Genomic DNA, 21,032 nt, shown 5'->3' with positions numbered 1-21,032 from the left:
CCGAGTGACGCTTCATGTGTTAGAGGCGTCACTACAGACCATGGTTCGATTCCAGGCTGTATCACAACTGGCGGGTGATTGGGAGTCCCACAGTACGGCGCACAATTGGCCCAGCGTCGTCCGGGTTTGACCGGTGTAGCCGTCATTGTAAACAAAAATATGTTCTTAACTGACTTGCCTCGTTAAATAAAAAATCAATGTGGGGGTAAGGACATCCCAAGGATCCCAAATAGCTAAGACCCTGCGGTGACGTAATGAAAAAAGCTACCAGAGGTGCGTTCAGTTCGCTTGAACGTTTGCTACGTTGCAGAACGGTTTGTACTGAACGACACGTTTCCCAAAAACGGTATTGTACGTCCTTGAACAGACTTAAGCCAACTAACTAAGGAAGGGTTATGTTTGCTACCGTTTGGTGGTGTGGCGACTGGCCATACTGACAGGGTTTCCCTACCCATAACCCTTCCCCGTTAATCAACCGGTCGGTCAGTACATCGGCATTTCAGTTCAATTAAAAGTTTCCGAACGTAAAAACGTACTGAACGCAGCCCTTGATTCTCTTGACAAGCAGCTGAACAATTTGGAAACTTTCCCGAACTAACTCAAAGACAAAAGGAAAAATTACTAAAAGTAGGGCCTACATCGTTATTTTCTCTTTTAAAAACGTGTCTAGGTGTTCAAATGTGGAATTATTGATGGATTCACGGTATGAAATCCAACGGAGGGCCGGTGGTGGATCAGCGAACGCTTCCCCGGCTCTGGGGGCACAGTCTCGCCGCAGGAAGATGCCTCCCAGACCTGCCGATTATAAACTTCAGATCATTATCATTGGCTCCCGTGGAGTAGGCAAAACCAGTCTAATGGAAAGGTTTACCGACGACACCTTCTGTGAAGCATGTAAATCAACCGTTGGTAAGGAATGGCCAGATATCGTTAGCCTCCTTTGCTAGCCAAAACCCTCGGCTAGTTAGCAAGCAATGTTTACACTAACTACATGACAAAACCGACCTAGCTCATCGTTTATCTCTATAAACATTTGTCTGTCCGCCTGTAGTCACCAGCGTAGATTAATTTTGTACAAGTTTTTGTAAAGAAGTTGGTAACTACAAGGGGACAACACTGCCATGTTTTTAAAACCTTGAGGTTGTTGTTGACATGAATGTGTCAAACCGACAGACAGCACTGAGAACTAGCAGTGTTACTGAAGCCCTGTCCATCAGCTACACTAGAGGTTACTGAGGGCCCTAGTGAACTGTACCCGATGCCTTGTCAGAAGTGTTGTTGTTGACGTGAATGTGTCAAACCGACAGACAGCACTGAGAACTAGCAGTGTTACTGAAGCCCTGTCCATCAGCTACACTAGAGGTTACTGAGGGCCCTAGTGAACTGTCCCGATGCCTTGTCAGAAGTGTTGTTGTTGATGTGAATGTGTCACACCGACAGACAGCACTGAGAACTAGCAGTGTTACTGAAGCCCTGTCCATCAGCTACACTAGAGGTTACTGAGGGCCCTAGTGAACTGTACCCGATGCCTTGTCAGAAGTGTTGTTGTTGACGTGAATGTGTCAAACCGACAGACAGCACTGAGAACTAGCAGTGTTACTGAAGCCCTGTCCATCAGCTACACTAGAGGTTACTGAGGGCCCTAGTGAACTGTACCCGATGACTTGTCAGAAGTGTTGTTGTTGACGTGAATGTGTCAAACCGACAGACAGCACTGAGAACTAGCAGTGTTACTGAAGCCCTGTCCATCAGCTACACTAGAGGTTACTGAGGGCCCTAGTGAACTGTACCCGATGACTTGTCAGAAGTGTTGTTGTTGACGTGAATGTGTCAAACCGACAGACAGCACTGAGAACTAGCAGTGTTACTGAAGCCCTGTCCATCAGCTACACTAGAGGTTACTGAGGGCCCTAGTGAACTGTACCCGATGACTTGTCAGAAGTGTTGTTGCTTAGCTACCTTGCTACACAATAGTGGCTTTCAGTATTCTGTCATAAAATGCACAAATAAATATAAACTGTCTACTACATTTAACTTACTTTAGAACCAATACATCCAGCGTAATTATCAATTGACGTTTCAAATATCCTGGGACTTAGTGTGAGGCGAAGACAATGTATCCGTTCTAGACAGACAATGTATCCGTTCTAGACAGACAATGTATCCGTTCTAGACAGACAATATATCCGTTCTAGACAGACAATGTATCCGTTCTAGACAGACAATGTATCCGTTCTAGACAGACAATGTATCTGTTCTAGACAGACAATGTATCCGTTCTAGACAGACAATGTATCCGTTCTAGACAGACAATGTATCCCTTCTAGACAATTGTCTGTCTAGAAGAGTGACTTCCACTCTTACAAAGTCATTGTAGTATGACCAAACCATCTGTGTGCCAAGTCACCAATTATTTAATTCTCCTCATGCAAAGCACTGAAGGAATCTGGCTTGCCTTGCTGACAGGCAAGGGAAACTAATTTATCTGTTGTGAAACAGTCTCCCGAGGTAGATCAAGCAGACCACTACAGGAACTTGGATACACATGCAGATTGATGTTTATTATCATGTCATGTCCTGGATGCAGAACTGAACAGTTTTCCCCATAGATAGACCAGCTAGCTACAAAGTAGTGGTTAAGTGTGGTTAAGGTTAGGGTTAGCAGTGTGGTTAGACGTTAGAGTTAGCAGTGTGGCTAGGCATTAGCAGTGTGGTTAGACGTTAGGGTTAGCAGTGTGGCTAGGCATTAGCAGTGTGGTTAGGCGTTAGGGTTAGCAGTGTGGTTAGACGTTAGGGTTAGCAGTGTGGCTAGGCATTGGCAGTGTGGTTAGGCGTTAGGGTTAGCAGTGTGGTTAGACGTTAGGGTTAGCAGTGTGGCTAGGCATTGGCAGTGTGGTTAGGCGTTAGGGTTAGCAGTGTGGTTAGACGTTAGAGTTAGCAGTGTGGCTAGGCATTAGCAGTGTGGTTAGGCGTTAGGGTTAGCAGTGTGGCTAGGCATTAGCAGTGTGGTTAGGCGTTAGGGTTAGCAGTGTGGTTAGGCAAGGCGCAGTGTGGTTAGGCATTAGCAGTGTGGTTAGGCGTTAGGGTTATCAGTGTGGCTAGACGTTAGAGTTAGCAGTGTGGCTAGGCATTAGCAGTGTGGTTAGACGTTAGGGTTAGCAGTGTGGCTAGGCATTAGGGTTAGCAGTGTGGTTAGGCGTTAGGGTTAGCAGTGTGGTTAGACGTTAGGGTTAGCAGTGTGGCTAGGCATTAGCAGTGTGGTTAGACGTTAGGGTTAGCAGTGTGGTTAAGGTTCGGGGTAGCTGTGAGGTAAGATTAGAATAATAATAAGATATAATGAATTTGTGGCTGTGCTAGCTAGTGACAGAAGGGTTAGGGTCTTTGTGGCTGTGCTAGCTAGTGACAGAAGGGTTAGGGTCTTTGTGGCTGTGCTAGCTAGTGACAGAAGGGTTAGGTTCTTTGTGGCTGTGCTAGCTAGTGACAGAAGGGTTAGGGTCTTTGTGGCTGTGCTAGCTAGTGACAGAAGACACCAACAGTTATGATGATTATTCTATTTTCATGTCTGTCTACACCCATAACTGTGACACACACACACACACACACACACACACACACACACACACACACACACACACACACAGCCATGGAACTTACCCAGGACAGAAGGGCTGCCACTGTCCCCATAGTTCCCAAAATAGTCCCTTTCACACTCTGACACTCTCCTCTCTGGCAGCTGCCACGTCTGGCCTCCATCTTGTTGTGCGTTGTCATCCTGGGTACACAGCTAGCTGTCTGTCTGTCTCTCTCTGTCTCTCTCTCTCTCTCTCTCTCACTCTCTCTCTCTCTCTGTGTCTGTCTCTCTCTCTCTCTCTCTCTCAATTCAATTCAATTCAATTCAAGGGCTTTATTGGCATGGGAAACATGTGTTAACATTGCCAAAGCAAGTGAGGTAGACAACATACAAAGTGAAAATATAAAGTGAAAAACAACAAAAATTAACAGTAAACATTACACATACAGAGGTTTCAAAACAGTAAAGACATTACAAATGTCATATTATATATATATATATATACAGTGTTTTAACAATGTACAAATGGTTAAAGGACACAAGATAAAATAAATAAGCATAAATATGGGTTGTATTTACAATGGTGTGTGTTCTTCACTGGTTGCCCTTTTCTCGTGGCAACAGGTCACAAATCTTGCTGCTGTGATGGCACACTGTGGAATTTCACCCAGTAGATATGGGAGTTTTTCAAATTTGGATTTGTTTTCGAATTCTTTGTGGATCTGTGTAATCTGAGGGAAATATGTCTCTCTAATATGGTCATACATTGGGCAGGAGGTTAGGAAGTGCAGCTCAGTTTCCACCTCATTTTGTGGGCAGTGAGCACATAGCCTGTCTTCTCTTGAGAGCCATGTCTGCCTACGGCGGCCTTTCTCAATAGCAAGGCTATGCTCACTGAGTCTGTACATAGTCAAAGCTTTCCTTAATTTTGGGTCAGTCACAGTGGTCAGGTATTCTGCCGCTGTGTACTCTCTGTTTAGGGCCAAATAGCATTCTAGTTTGCTCTGTTTTTTTGTTAATTCTTTCCAATGTGTCAAGTAATTATCTTTTTGTTTTCTCATGATTTGGTTGGGTCTAATTGTGCTGTTGTCCTGGGGCTCTGTAGGGTGTGTTTGTGTTTGTGAACAGAGCCCCAGGACCAGCTTGCTTAGGGGACTCTTCTCCAGGTTCATCTCTCTGTAGGTGATGGCTTTGTTATGGAAGGTTTGTGAATCACTTCCTTTTAGGTGGTTGTAAAATTTAACGGCTCTTTTCTGGATTTTGATAATTAGTGGGTATCGGCCTAATTCTGCTCTGCATGCATTATTTGGTGTTCTACGTTGTACACGGAGGATATTTTTGCAGAATTCTGCGTGCAGAGTCTCAATTTGGTGTTTGTCCCATTTTGTGAAGTCTTGGTTGGTGAGCGGACCCCAGACCTCACAACCATAAAGGGCAATGGGCTCTATGACTGATTCAAGTATTTTTAGCCAAATCCTAATTGGTATGTTGAAATGTATGTTTCTTTTGATGGCATAGAATGCCCTTCTTGCCTTGTCTCTCAGATCGTTCACAGCTTTGTGGAAGTTACCTGTGGCGCTGATGTTTAGGCCAAGGTATGTATAGTTTTTTGTGTGCTCTAGGGCAACAGTGTCTAGATTGAATTTGTATTTGTGGTCCTGGTGACTGGACCTTTTTTGGAACACCATTATTTTGGTCTTACTGAGATTTACTGTCAGGGCCCAGGTTTGTTTGGTTGTCAATTAGGGTGTGCAGGGTGAATACATGGTCTGTTGTACGGTAATTTGGTAAAAAGCCAATTTGACATTTGCTCAGTACATTGTTTTCATTGAGGAAATGTACGAGTCTGCTGTTAATAATAATGCAGAGGATTTTCCCAAGGTTACTGTTGACACATATTCCACGGTAGTTATTGGGGTCAAATTTGTCTCCACTTTTGTGGATTGGGGTGATCAGTCCTTGGTTCCAAATATTGGGGAAGATGCCAGAGCTAAGGATGATGTTAAAGAGTTTTAGTATAGCCAATTGGAATTTGTTGTCTGTATATTTGATCATTTCATTAAGGATACCATCAACACCACAGGCCTTTTTGGGTTGGAGGGTTTTTATTTTGTCCTGTAACTCATTCAATGTAATTGGATAATCCAGTGGGTTCTGGTAGTCTTTAATAGATGATTCTAAGATCTGTATTTGATCATGTATATGTTTTTGCTCTTTATTCTTTGTTATAGAGCCAAAAAGATTGGAGAAGTGGTTTACCCATACATCTCCATTTTGGATAGATAATTATTCTTGTTGTTGTTTGTTTAGTGTTTTCCAATTTTCCCAGAAGTGGTTAGAGTCTATGGATTCTTCAATTGCATTGAGCTGATTTCTGACGTGCTGTTCCTTCTTTTTCCGTAGTGTATTTCTGTATTGTTTTAGTGATTCACCATAGTGAAGGCGTAGACTCAGGTTTTCCGGGTCTCTATGTTTTTGGTTGGACAGGTTTCTCAATTTCTTTCTTAGATTTTTGCATTCTTCATCAAACCATTTGTCATTATTGTTAATTTTCTTCGGTTTTCTATTTGAGATTTTTAGATTTGATAGGGAAGCTGAGAGGTCAAATATACTGTTAAGATTTTCTACTGCCAAGTTTACACCTTCACTATTACAGCGGAACGTTTTACCCAGGAAATTGTCTAAAAGGGATTGAATTTGTTGTTGCCTAATTGTTTTTTGGTAGGTTTCCAAACTGCATTCCTTCCATCTATAGCATTTCTTAATGTTACTCAGTTCCTTTGGCTTTGATGCCTCATGATTGATTATTGCTCTGTTTAAGTAGACTGTGATTTTGCTGTGGTCTGATAGGGGTGTCAGTGGGCTGACTGTGAACGCTCTGAGAGACTCTGGGTTGAGGTCGGTGATAAAGTAGTCTACAGTACTACTGCCAAGAGATGAGCTATAGGTGTACCTACCATAGGAGTCCCCTCGAAGCCTACCGTTGACTATGTACATACCCAGCGTGCGACAGAGCTGCAGGAGTTGTGACCCGTTTTTGTTGTCATAGTTGTGCCTAGGGGGGCATATGTGGGAGGGAATGCTGTCACCTCCAGGCAGGTGTTTGTCCCCCTGTGTGCTTAGGGTGTCAGGTTCTTGTCCGGTTCTGGCATTTAGGTCGCCACAGACTAGTACATGTCCCTGGGCCTGGAAATGATTGATTTCCCCCTCCAGGATGGAGAAGCTGTCTTCATTAAAATATGGGGATTCTAGTGGGGGGATATAGGTAGCACACAGGAGGACATTTTTCTCTGTTAGGATAATCTCCTTTTGAATTTCTAGCCAAATGTAAAATGTTCCTGTTTTGATTAATTTAATGGAGTGAGTTAGGTCTGCTCTATACCAAATTAGCATACCCCCTGAGTCCCTTCCCTGTTTCACACCTGGTAGTTTGGTGGATGGGACTACCAGCTCTCTGTAACCTAGAGGGCAACCAGTGGGTCCGTCTCCTCTATACCAGGTTTCTTGCAGGATGACAATGTCTGTATTACCGATTTCTTTGGTGAAGTCCGGGTTTCTGCTCTTTAGGCCAAAGGCAGATGACCTCAGGCCTTGGATATTCCATGATAATATAGTGAAGGCTTTTTGTTCCATAGAGTGTCCAATGTTGTTGGTCGTGGTTTGGCCTCAGGCCAGTAAGTGTGAGCAGAGCCTGCTGAGCATCTGGTACATGCCATTGGCTTCGGCGAGTGTGAGAGTGGGGGTTGGGACTGTTTGCCCGCTCACTACCTGGGCGTATGTGTGGCTTCCATGTTGAGGCCCTCTTTGCGGGGGTGGGGTGCATGGGGTGGGCAGGAGTGGCATAGGTCTGACCTGAGTGGGCCTAAATGGGGTGTGGGCATGGTTGACGTGGGGGGGTGTTGATTGGTTGGGGTGGATGTGTCTGGGTGTACTGTGGTCTGGATGTAATTCCTCTTGGCGTGGGTCCTCTATGTGTAGGTCCAGGGGGGGGTCCTGCAGATCTGGGAGGGTGTCTCGCTGGTCTGGATGGGGTGTCTATTGATCTGTTGCTCCTGTGTGAAGTGTTGGGGATACGTTTGAGAGCGATGTCCTTTAGAGTTCGGGCAAAGGTGGGCACTGCTGCCTTGTAGAGGTGGACCTGGTCATAGAGGCTGTTCAAGTCCAGGGTGGAGTGGTGGGCCAGGAAAACGTTTGTCTCTGTGTCTCTCTCTCTCTCTCTGTGTCTGTCTCTGTCTGTCTCTGCCTGTCTCTCTGTCTCTCAATTCAATTCAAGGGGCTTTATTGGCATGGGAAACATGTGTTAACATTGCCAAAGCAAGTGAGGTAGATATTATACAACAGTGAAATAAACAATAAAAATTAACAGTAAACATTACACATACAGCAGTTTCAAAACAATAAAGACATTACAAATGTCATATTTTTATACAGGTCACAAATCGTGCTGCTGTGATGGCACACTGTGGAATTTCACCCAGTAGATACGGGAGTTTATCAAAATTGGATTTGTTTTCAAATTCATTGTGGATCTGTGTGGATCTCTCTCTCTCTCTCTCTCTCTCTCTCTCTCTCTCTCTCTCTCTCTCTCTCTCTCTCTCTCTCTCTCTCTCTCTCTCTCTTTCTCTCTTTCTCTCTTTCTCTCTCTCTCTTTCTTTCTCTCTTTCTCTCTCTCTCTCTCTCTCTCTCTCTCTCTCTCTCTCTCTCTCTCTCTCTCTCTCTCTCTCTCTCTCTCTCTCTCTCTCTCTCTCTCTCTCTCTCTCTCTCTCTCTCTCTCTCTCTCTCTCTCTGTGAGGGTCTCCGTCTGTGTGCTTGTTCATGGTTGTTCTGATGACAGGAAGTGAGGAGGAAAACCGCTGTAGAGTTGCACACATTGAAATACGTGTCTGAAATGTGTCATCATCCCAGTCTGTCATAAACTTCTTCCTTGTTGTAGTATTTTCTCCGTGAATTCTTCTATTCCAAAGTGCTTCTGAAGAACCTGCTACTTCAACTAGCCTGTTTGTCCAGTTGGTATGTTTTCCATGCTCTTTCCCCTGTTTCTGATTGGCTGGCTGATTGGCTGGCTGATTGGCTGGCTGATTGGCTGGCTGATTGGCTGGCTGATTGGCTGGCTGATTGGCTGGCTGATTGGCTGGCTGATTGGCTGGCTGATTGGCTGGCTGATTGGCTGGCTGGCTGGCTGGCTGGCTGGCTGATTGGCTGGCTGATAGGCTGGCTGATAGGCTGGCTGGCTGGCTGATTGGCTGGCTGATTGCCTGGCTGATTGGCTGGCTGATTGGCTGGCTGGCTGGCTGGCTGGCTGATTGGCTGGCTGGCTGGCTGATTGGCTGGCTGGCTGGCTGATTGGCTGGCTGGCTGGCTGATTGGCTGGCTGGCTGGCTGATAGACTGGCTGAATGACAGTGGAAAGAGCATGGAAAAACATGACAAAAGACACATTTGGCCCTGTTTTCTTCCCGTAGGAGTAGATTTTAAGATCAAGACGGTGGAGCTGAGAGGGAAGAAGATCAGGTTGCAGATCTGGTGAGTCAACAGGAAACAGGAAGTCATCATAGGCCTCTGTCTGTTCCACTATCTCACGCAGAAATGTGTTTACACCCCTGTTAGTGAGCAGTTCTCCTTTGCCAAGATAATCCATCCACCTGACAGGTGTGGCATATCAAAAATCTGATTAAACAGCATGATCATTACACAGGTGCACCTTGTGCCGGGGGACAATAAAAGGCCACTCTAAAATGTGCAGTTTTGTTAAACAACACAATGCCACAGATGTTTCAAGTTTTGAGGGAGTGTGCAATTGCCACGGCTGCCTGCAGGAATGTCAAACAGAACTGTTGCCAGAGAAATGTTAATTTAAGAACAAATTCTTATAATTTGAACAAATTCTTATTTTCAATGACGGCCTTGGAACAGTGGGTTAAACTGCCTTGTTCAGGGGCGGAACAACAGATTTTTTTACCTTGTCAGCTCGGGGATTCAATCTTGCAACCTTTCGGTTACTGGCCCAACGCTCTAACCACTAGGCTACGTTGCCGCCCATCCCCTCTAACCACTAGTCTACCTGCAGCCCCTCCCCTCTAACCACTAGGCTACGCTGCCGCCCCTCCCCTCTAACCACTAGTCTACGTTGCCGCCCATCCCCTCTAACCACTAGGCTACGCTGCCGCCCCTCCCCTCTAACCACTAGGCTACGCTGCCGCCCCTCCCCTCTAACCACTAGGCTACCTGCCGCCCCTCCCCTCTAACCACTAGGCTACGCTGCCGCCCCTCCCCTCTAACCACTAGGCTACGCTGCCGCCCCTCCCCTCTAACCACTAGGCTACGCTGCCGCCCCTCCCCTCTAACCACTAGGCTACGCTGCCGCCCCTCCCCTCTAACCACTAGGCTACCTGCTGAATGTAGTTTGATGACCCCTGACATACAACATTAAGTGACACTTCAGTCGACAGGAATCGACCGTTCTGTGTTGTTCAGCTACCTTCCGCTGCACAGAGTAGCTGACCTTTTCATGCTACAGCTACATGACACCACAGATACTGTAGCTACACATGCTGATGTTGCCATGTAGGATGAGTGTGTGACTGCTACCTGGGCTGAAATGTGTGCATAACCTTCACTGATAACACAATTTGTTCTGTTTTACCGACCTCGTCCCACTACTACCCTCCCAATCTCTCGTGTCCCTACCTCCACCCATCCCCCGTCGGTTCAGGATGACTGTCTGCGTACTGGCTGGTGTCATCATGTCTCTCACCACCTGTTCTTGGCTGAGGCTCCGTCACTGTCAGTCAACCCTAACCTCTCTCTTGGCCTGTCTGTCAGCCCTAACCTCTCTCTTGGCCTTTCTGTCAGCCCTAACCTCTCTCTTGGCCTTTCTGTCAGCCCTAACCTCTCTCTTGGCCTTTCTGTCAACCCTAACCTCTCTCTTGGCCTGTCTATCAACCCTAACCTCTCTCTTGGCCTGTCTGTCAACCCTAACCTCTCTCTTGGCCTGTCTGTCAACCCTAACCTCTCTCTTGGCCTGTCTGTCAACCCTAACCTCTCTCTTGGCCTGTCTGTCAGCCCTAACCTCTCTCTTGGCCTGTCTGTCAGCCCTAACCTCTCTCTTGGCCTGTCTGTCAGCCCTAACCTCTCTCTTGGCCTGTCTGTCAGCCCTAACCTCTCTCTTGGCCTGTCTGTCAGCCCGAACCTCTCTCTTGGCCTGTCTGTCAGCCCGAACCTCTCTCTTGGCCTGTCTGTCAGCCCGAACCTCTCTCTTGGCCTGTCTGTCAGCCCGAACCTCTCTCTTGGCCTGTCAGTCAGCCCTAACCACTTCATGGGAGGCAACATCTAACCCTGCTCTGTCACTTCTGCTTCTCTACTGCTGCTCATACACTGACTGACTGGCTGGCGGACTGACTGGCGGACTGGCTAGCGGACTGACTGGCTGGCGCACTGACTGGCTGGCGCACTGACTGACTGGCTGGCGCACTGACTGACTGGCTGGCGCACTGACTGACTGGCTGGCGGACTGACTGACTGGCTGGCGGACTGACTGACTGGCTGGCGGACTGACTGACTGGCTGGCGGACTGACTGACTGGCTGGCGCACTGACTGACTGGCTGGCGCACTGACTGACTGGCTGGCGCACTGACTGACTGGCTGGCGCACTGACTGACTGGCTGGCGGACTGACTGGCTGGCGCACTGACTGACTGGCTGGCGCACTGACTGACTGGCGGACTGGCTGGCGCACTGACTGGCTGGCGCACTGACTGACTGGCTGGCGCACTGACTGACTGGCTGGCGCACTGACTGACTGGCTGGCGCACTGACTGACTGGCTGGCGCACTGACTGACTGGCTGGCGCACTGACTGACTGGCTGGCGCACTGACTGACTGGCTGGCGGACTGACTGGCTGGCGGACTGACTGGCTGGCTGGCGGACTGGCTGGCGGACTGGCTGGCGGACTGACTGGCTGGCTGGCGGACTGGCTGGCTGACTGGCTGGCTGGCGGACTGACTGGCTGGCTGGCGGACTGACTGGCTGGCTGGCGCACTGACTGGCTGGCTGGCGCACTGACTGGCTGGCTGGCGCACTGACTGGCTGGCTGGCGCACTGACTGACTGACTGACTGACTGACTGGCGGGTGGATTGACTGACGGTCTGTTTACCTCTGCACCATAGTTGGCTAGATTTGTAAATGGAAATTAATTCACTTTCACAGCAATTTCTTTGTTTGTTATTAGCTTTAATTAGGGCCTAGTTTTCCCTGACCAACCCATGTTATTAGCTTTAACTAGGGCCTAGTTTTCCCTGACCAACCCATGTTATTAGCTTTAACTAGGGCCTAGTTTTCCCTGACCAACCCATGTTATTAGCTTTAACTAGGGCCTAGTTTTCCCTGACCAACACATGTTATTAGCTTTAACTAGGGCCTTATTTTGTCAGGTGACTTGGTCTGGAAAACCTCATGGCCCTAACTCATAGCTCCGGTCTGATGTGTGTCCTGTCTCTAACTCATAGATCCAGTCTGATGTGTGTCCTGTCTCTAACTCATAGATCCAGTCTGATGTGTGTCCTGTCTCTAACTCATAGATCCAGTCTGATATGTGATGATGTGTGTCCTGTCTCTAACTCATAGATCCAGTCTGATATGTGATGATGTGTGTCCTGTCTCTAACTCATAGATCCAGTCTGATATGTGATGATGTGTGTCCTGTCTTTAACTCATAGATCCAGTCTGATGCGTGACCTGTCTCTAACTCATAGATCCAGTCTGATATGTGATCTGTCCTGTCTCTAACTCATAGATCCAGTCTGATATGTGATCTGTCCTGTCTATAACTCATGGATCCAGTCTTATATGTGATGTGTCCTGTCTATAACTCATAGATCCAGTCTGATGTGTGTCCTGTCTCTAACTCATGGATCCAGTCTGATAAGTGATGTGTCCTGTACCTCCAGGGATACAGCTGGTCAGGAGAGGTTCAACAGTATAACCTCAGCCTACTACCGCGGGGCCAAAGGAATAGTACTGGTCTATGACATCACCAAGCAGGAAACGTTTGACGACCTTCCCAAGTGGATGAAGATGATCGACAAGGTAAAAAGGGATATTATCAATACATTACCTTACATCATCGTGGATTATCATTGATAACAGAAGTCATTATGTAGTACTAGGCACAAAGGACCAGCCCGGAACACCACTGGGATGGGCCACATTACCTCTCTTCTCCTCTCTGTTACTACAGTTATATACACTACTTTTCAAAAGTTTGGGGTCACTTAGAAAATGGCCTTGTTTTTGAAAAGAAAATACAATAAAAAAATAGTTGTTTGTTATAATAACATCAAATTGATCAGAAATACAGTGTAGACATTGTTAATGTTGTAAATGACTATTGCAGCTGGAAACGGCTGATAAAAAAAAAAAAATGGAATATCTACATTAGGTAAACAGAGGCCCATTATCAGCAACCATCACTCACTCCTGTGTTCCAATGGCACGTTGTGTTAGCTAATCCAAGTTTATCATTTTAAAAGGCTAATTGATCATTAGAAAACCCTTTGGAAATTATGTTGGCACAGCTGAAAACTGTTCTGATTAAAGAAGCAATAAAACTGGCCTTCTTTAGACTAGTTGAGTATCTGGAGCATCAGCATTTGTGGGTTCGATTACAGGCTCAAAATGTCCAGAAACAAAGGCCTTTCTCCTGAAACTCATCAGTCTATTCTTGTTCTGAGAAATTAAGGCTATTCCATGCGAGAAATTGCCAAGAAACTGAAGATCTCGTACAACGCTGTGTACTACTCCCTTCACAGAACAGTGCAAACTGGCTCTAACCAGAATAGAAAGAAGAGTGGGAGGCCCCGGTGCACAACTGAGCAAGAGGACAAGTACATAAGAGTGTCTAGTTTGAGAAACAAGTCCTCAACTGGCAGCTTCATTAAATAGTACCCTCAAAACACCAGTCTCAACGTCAACAGTGAAGAGGTCGACTCCGGGATGCTCTTTCTATTCTGATTAGAGCTGTTCTGTGAAGGGACTAGTACACAGTACATACATCTCATCTCTCTCCTCTCTGTCATTGGCCAGTATGCTTCAGAAGAGGCAGAGCTGCTGCTGGTGGGGAACAAGCTGGACTGTGAGACGGACCGCATCATCACTAAACAGACTGCGGAGAGGGTGAGTCTAATACTGATCTACAATCAGTTGACGGGAAAAACCTGCTCAGAGAAGAAATTTCCCTAAGTCATGCATTTAACAGATTATTGTGTAGAGCATCACAGTACTAATATACATCACAGTACTAATTAATATACACCACAGTACTAATGTACATCACAGTACTAATGTACATCACAGTACTAATGTACATCACAGTACTAATGTACATCACAGTACTAATGTACACCACAGTACTAATATACACCACAGTACTAATGTACATCACAGTACTAATATACACCACAGTACTAATATACATCACACTAATATACACCACAGTACTAATATACACCACAGTACTGTACATTACAGTACTAATATACATCACAGTACTAATATGTCACAGTACTAATATATGTCACAGTACTGTACATCACAGTACTAATATACACCACAGTACTAATATACGTCACAGTACTAATATACGTCACAGTACTAATATACTGTACATCACAGTATTGTACATCACAGTACTGTACATCACAGTACTAATATATATCACAGTACTGTACATCACATCACAGTACTAATATACTGTACATCACAGTATTGTACATCACAGTACTAATATACGTCACAGTACTAATAAACGTCACAGTACTAATATACATCCCAGTACTAATATATATCACAGTACTAATATATATCACAGTACTAATATATATCACAGTACTAATATATATCACAGTACTGTACATCACGTCACAGTACTAATATACGTCACAGTACTAATATACGTCACAGTACTGTACTTCACATCACAGTACTAATGTACACCACAGTACTAATATACACCACAGTACTAATATATATCACAGTACTGTACATCACGTCACAGTACTAATATACGTCACAGTACTAATGTACATCACAGTACTAATGTACATCACAGTACTAATATACACCACAGTACTAATGTACATCACAGTACTAATGTACATCACAGTACTAATGTACATCAGTACTATACATCACAGTACTAATATCACACTAATATACACCACAGTACTAATATACACCACAGTACTGTACATTACAGTACTAATATACATCACAGTACTAATATATGTCACAGTACTAATATATGTCACAGTACTGTACATCACAGTACTAATATACACCACAGTACTAATATACGTCACAGTACTAATATACGTCACAGTACTAATATACTGTACATCACAGTATTGTACACCACAGTACTGTACATCACAGTACTAATATATATCACAGTACTGTACATCACATCACAGTACTAATATACTGTACATCACAGTATTGTACATCACAGTACTAATATACGTCACAGTACTAATATATATCACAGTACTAATATATATCACAGTACTAATATATATCACAGTGCTGTACATCACATCACAGTACTAATATACGTCACAGTACTAATATACGTCACAGTACTGTACTTCACATCACAGTACTAATGTACACCACAGTACTAATATACACCACAGTACTAATATATATCACAGTACTGTACATCACGTCACAGTACTAATATACGTCACAGTACTAATATACGTCACAGTACTGTACTTCACATCACAGTACTAATGTACTAATGTACACCACAGTACTAATGTACACCACAGTACTAATATATATCACAGTACTAATATATATCACAGTACTAATATATATCACAGTGCTGTACATCACATCACAGTACTAATATACGTCACAGTACTAATATACGTCACAGTACTGTACTTCACATCACAGTACTAATGTACACCACAGTACTAATATACACCACAGTACTAATATATATCACAGTACTGTACATCACGTCACAGTACTAATATACGTCACAGTACTAATATACGTCACAGTACTGTACTTCACATCACAGTACTAATGTACTAATGTACACCACAGTACTAATGTACACCACAGTACTAATATACACCACAGTACTAATATACACCACAGTACTAATATACACCACAGTACTGTACACCACAGTACTGTACGTCACAGTACTAATATACATCACAGTACTAATATATATCACTGTACATCACAGTACTGTACGTCACAGTACTAATATACGTCACAGTACTAATATACATCACAGTACTGTACGTCACAGTACTAATGTACGTCACAGTACTAATGTACGTCACAGTACTAATATACGTCACATCACAGTACTAATATACATCACAGTACTGTACATCACAGTACTAATATATATCACAGTACTGTACATCACAGTACTAATATACATCATAGTACTGTACATGATCTCAAAATAATATTAGTTGACTCATAATTCTATGATTTTATAATTGATTGATTTTAATTGATCGATTTTGACCTTGGTATCATCATGTCTCTCGGGTTCCCAGTTTACCTCTAGGATATCTGGGATGCGTTTCTGCGAGGCTAGTGCCAAGGATAACTTTAACGTGGAGGAGTGCTTTCTAAAACTAGTGGACGACATTCTAGCAAAGGTGAGTAGGAATCCTCCCTGTGCTATTAAACTATACGGCGCTAATTTTGTTGACCTGCGACCTACACTGTGTGGACAAAACATTAGGAACACCTTCCCCTTTCGCCCTCAGAACAGCCTCACTTCGTCGGGGGCATGGGACACTACGAGGTGTTGAAAGCGTTTCCACAGGGATTGCTGGGTCCATGTTGACTCCGATGTTTCCCCACAGTTGTATCAAGTTGGCTGGATGTCCTTTGGGTGGTGGATCATTCTGGATACACACGGGGAAACTGTTGAGTGTGAAAAACCCAGCAGCGTTGCAGTTCTTGACACAAACCGTTGCTCCTGGCACCTACTACCATACCCTGTTCAAAGGCACTTTTAATATTTTGTCTTGACCATTCACCCTCTGAATGACACACATACAACATTCATGTCTCAAGGCTTAAAAATCCTTCTTCTCCTCCCCTTCATCTACACTGATTTGAAGTGGATTTAACAAGAGACATCAATAAGGGATCATAACTTTCACCTGGTCAGTGTATGTCATGGTGTTCCTAATGTTTTGGCTCCTACTACCACCACACAATCCATTTCTCAATGGTCTCAATACTTAAAAATTATTCTTTAACCTGTCATCCTCCCCTTCATCTACACTGATTGAAGTGGATTTAACAAGTGACATCAATAAGGGATCATAGCTTTCACCTGGATTCACCTGGTCAGTCTGTGTCATGGGAAAAGCAGGTGTTCCTAAAGATTTGTCCACTCAGTCTATTTAAAAAGAAAAAAAATTAATACCTGGTTGTCTGCTTTCCACCAGACACTGGGAGATGAATTCACCTTTCAGCAGGACAACTACTAAAACACAAGGATTGAATTGTATTTTTCCCTCGTCAATCTACACACAATATCCCATAATGACATCACAATACCAATACCAAACAATACAATGTCATTATGGGGTATTGTGATGTCATTATGGGGTATTGTGATGTCATTATTGGATATTGTGTGTAGATTGCTGAGAATTTGTATTCATTTAATCCATTTTTTAAATAAGGCTGTAACGTGGGAACAGTCAACGGGTCTGAATACTGTAACTTTTCGAATGCTCTGTTAACACTGGAGTTGCTCACCAAGACGACGTTGAATGTTCCCGAGTGGCCTAGTTACCGTTTTGACTTAAATCAGCTTGAAAATATATGGCAAGACTTGAAAAATGGCTGTCTAGCAATGATCAATAACCAACTTGACCGAGCTTGAAGAATTATTTTAAAGAATAAAAAGCAAATATCTTACAATTCAGGTAGACTTTACCCAACAACACTCACAGCTGTAATCGCTGCCAAAGGTGATTCTAACATGTATTGACTCAAGGGGTTGAATACTTATCGAATCAAGATATATTCGTTTTTTATTTTAATTAAAATGTTGAAAAAAAAAATTCCACTTTGACCTTAAAGAGCATTATTTGTGGATCAAAAAGATAATAATTTAAATCCAGTTTAATCTGGCTTTGTAACATAAGAAAAGCTGTTATAAAAGTCAAGGGGTGTGAATACTGTCTGAGCACATTTATATCTGGGATTCCATTTTAGTGCCCCCCCCCCCCTGGTATTTAGTGTGCATGTAAAAATGACCTATTTTCTGTGTTTCATATTAGTTTCCTATAATATTGTTTTAATGTGTTAGCTTCCCTCCCTATTTCCTATAACTGTACCCGTTGTAATAGTGTACAATATGTACAGGGACTTCAAGATGTATTCCCCTTGACTTATTCCACATTTTATTGTGACAGTCTGAATTCAAAATGGTTAAATTCATAAATGTTTTTTTTTTGTCTCACACATCTAGTTGTAGATATCACTACAACCTGATTGGCCAATTCAACTCTGTTCGGACATGATTTAGAAAGAAACAAACCCGTCTATATAAAGTCCCACAGTTGACAGTGCATGTTAACTATACCATTAAGTCCAAGGAACTGTCTGTAGATCTCTGAGATAAGAGTTGTGATGAGGCATGTGTCTGGGCAAGGTTGTAAAACCATTACTAGTGTTGAAAGTTTTTCCAAGAGCACAGTGGTCTCCATGGAAAAAAAAAAAAAAACGTGAATCTACCCAGACTGCATAGAGCTGTCCAACCAAACTGAGCAACCGGGCGAGCAGCACCTTGATCAGGGAGGCGAGCAGCACCTTGATCAGGGAGGCGAGCAGCACCTTGATCAGGGAGGCGAGCAGCACCTTGATCAGGGAGGCGAGCAGCACCTTGATCAGGGAGGCGAGCAGCACCTTGATCAGGGAGGCGAGCAGCACCTTGATCAGGGAGGCGAGCAGCACCTTGATCAGGGAGTCGAGCAGCACCTTGATCAGGGAGGCGAGCAGAGTTGACAGAATTGCAGAGTTCATTGGCTGAAATGGGAGAACTTGCCAGAAGGACAACAGTCTCTACAGCACTTCACCAATCTGGTCTTTATGGGAGAGTGGCCAGACGGAAGCCTCTCCTGAGAACAAGGCACAAGACAGCACGCCTGGAGTTTTCACAAAGGCATGTAAAATATTCTGTGGTCTGTGGAGATAAACATTTTACTCTTTGGCCTGAATGCAAAGCGTTATGTCTGGAGAAACCAGGCACAGCTCATCACCCGTCTAACACTATTCCTACCGTGAAGCACGGTGGTGGCAGCATCATGCTATGGGGATGCTTTCCAGCATCAGCAACTGATAGAGGGAACAATGAATGGAGATGCATCTTTATTGAGAACCTGCTTCAGAGTGCAAACGACTTTAGATTAGGGCAAAGAGTTACGTTCCAACAGGACAATGACCCAAAGCATACAGCCAAAGCAATGTTGCAATGGCTTCAGAACAAGAATGTGAACGTCCTTGAGCGGTCCAGCCTTGAAGCCCAGACTTGAATCCCATTGAAAATTTGTGGAAAGACTTGAAGATTGCTGTTCACCGCCGCTCCCCATCTAATTTATGAGAAGTTGAGAAAATCTGCAAGGAAGCATGGGAGAAAATCCCCAAACCCAGATGTGCAAAGCTGAGCCCGACAAACCAGTGAAAATTCAGTGAATACTTTTTAAAATTCTATATCTTTATTTAATTTTAAATACATTTGCTAACATTTCTAAAAACATGTGTTGACTTTGTCATCATGGGGTATTGTGTGTAGATGGGTGAGATTTCTTTTTTAGTTATTCCATTTTTAATTCAGCCTGTAACACAACAAAATGTGGAATAAGTCCAGGAGTATGAATACTTTCTGAAAGCTCTACATATGTAGTATTTTAATCGTCGTTATAAACTGGGTGGTTCGAGCCCTGAATGCTGATTGGCTGACAGCTGTAGTATATCAGACCGTATACCACGGGTATGACAAAACATTTGTTTTTACTGCTCTAATTACATTGGTTACCAGTTTATAATAGCAATGAGGCACCTTTGTGGTTTGCGGTATATATGCTCAATATACCACGGCTGTATCCAGGGACTCAGCGTTGCGTCGTGATTAAGAACAGCCCTTAGCCGTGGTATATTGGCAATTTACCCCCCCCCCCCCCCCCCCCCCCGGACCTTATTGCTTGATTATACCCTTCTAATACTGGTAAGTCATTTGGTATATTCCACACCACCTGAAGCACTAATCTTGACTTGCCTGTTAACTTCCTATTCTGTCTTCTGGTCACCAGATGCCTCTAGAGATTCCCAACAGGAAGCTCTCCAACAGCATCCTGTCTCTGCAGCCTGAACCAGAAGTGCCTCCCGAGCTCAACCCGCCACGCATGCACTGTTGCTGAGATGACTCCCCTCTCAACTCTCCACCACATCCCCCTCGACTACACCCCCCTCGACTACACCCCCCTCGACTACACCCCCCTCGACTACACCCCCCTCGACTACACCCCCCTCGACTACACCCCCCTCGACTACACCCCCCTCGACTACACCCCCCTCGACTACACCCCCCTCGACTACACCCCCCTCGACTACACCCCCCTCGACTACACCCCCCTCGACCACACCCCCCTCGACCACACCCCCCTCGACCACACCCCCCTCGACCACACCCCCCTCGACCACACCCCCCTCGACCACACCCCCCTCGACCACACCCCCCTCGACCACACCCCCCTCGACCACACCCCCCTCGACCACACCCCCCTCGACCACACCCCCCTCGACCACACCCCCCTCGACCACACCCCCCTCGACCACACCCCCCTCGACCACACCCCCCTCGACCACACCCCCCTCGACCACACCCCCCTCGACCACACCCCCCTCGACCACACCCCCCTCGACTACACCCCCCCTCCACTACACCCCCCTCCACTACACCCCCCTCCACTACACCCCCCTCCACTACACCCCCTCTCCACTACACCCCCTCTCCACTACACCCCCTCTCCACTACACCCCCCTCCACCACATCTCTCCTCTCAACCATTCTGGCCACCAGAGGGCAGCACAACCAAGCAGAAGTCCGATATCAGGAGGAGGAGAGTAAAGGCTGCTTTCCAAATGGAAATAACTTCCATATATATATATATATATATATAGTGCACTACTTTGTACCAGCGGCCTTTTATAAGGAATAGAGTGCCACTTGGGATGCATCCGAAGAGTCAGTTGTCTAGCCTTCTCTGATCGATGCTATCATACCCCTTCTCTGACCCCCGCTCTAACCCCTTCTCTGATCGATGCGGTCACTCCCCTTCTCTGACCCCTTCTCTGATCGATGCTGTCACACCCCCGCTCTGACCCCTTCTCTGATCGATGCTG

The 21,032-nt window shown here is 45.1% G+C and overlaps 1 protein-coding gene across 1 annotated transcript; it reads left to right on the top strand.

The window, feature by feature from the left end:
* Nucleotides 1–304: 304 nt before the first annotated feature.
* Nucleotides 305–20,156, top strand: LOC110509139 (ras-related protein Rab-12). Its single transcript, XM_036986670.1, has 6 exons — nucleotides 305–909; nucleotides 9,033–9,093; nucleotides 12,518–12,656; nucleotides 13,653–13,742; nucleotides 16,157–16,261; nucleotides 19,940–20,156. The coding sequence occupies exons 1-6, from the start codon at nucleotides 693–695 to the stop codon at nucleotides 20,045–20,047; spliced, it is 720 nt and encodes a 239-aa protein (XP_036842565.1). The 5' UTR covers nucleotides 305–692; the 3' UTR covers nucleotides 20,048–20,156.
* Nucleotides 20,157–21,032: the final 876 nt, after the last annotated feature.

The sequence above is a fragment of the Oncorhynchus mykiss genome, chromosome 8, assembly GCF_013265735.2.
Source record: "Oncorhynchus mykiss isolate Arlee chromosome 8, USDA_OmykA_1.1, whole genome shotgun sequence".
Taxonomy (NCBI): domain Eukaryota; kingdom Metazoa; phylum Chordata; class Actinopteri; order Salmoniformes; family Salmonidae; genus Oncorhynchus; species Oncorhynchus mykiss.
The sequence above is the reverse complement of the archived record's forward strand: the minus strand, read 5'-3'. Positions and strand labels throughout refer to the sequence as shown.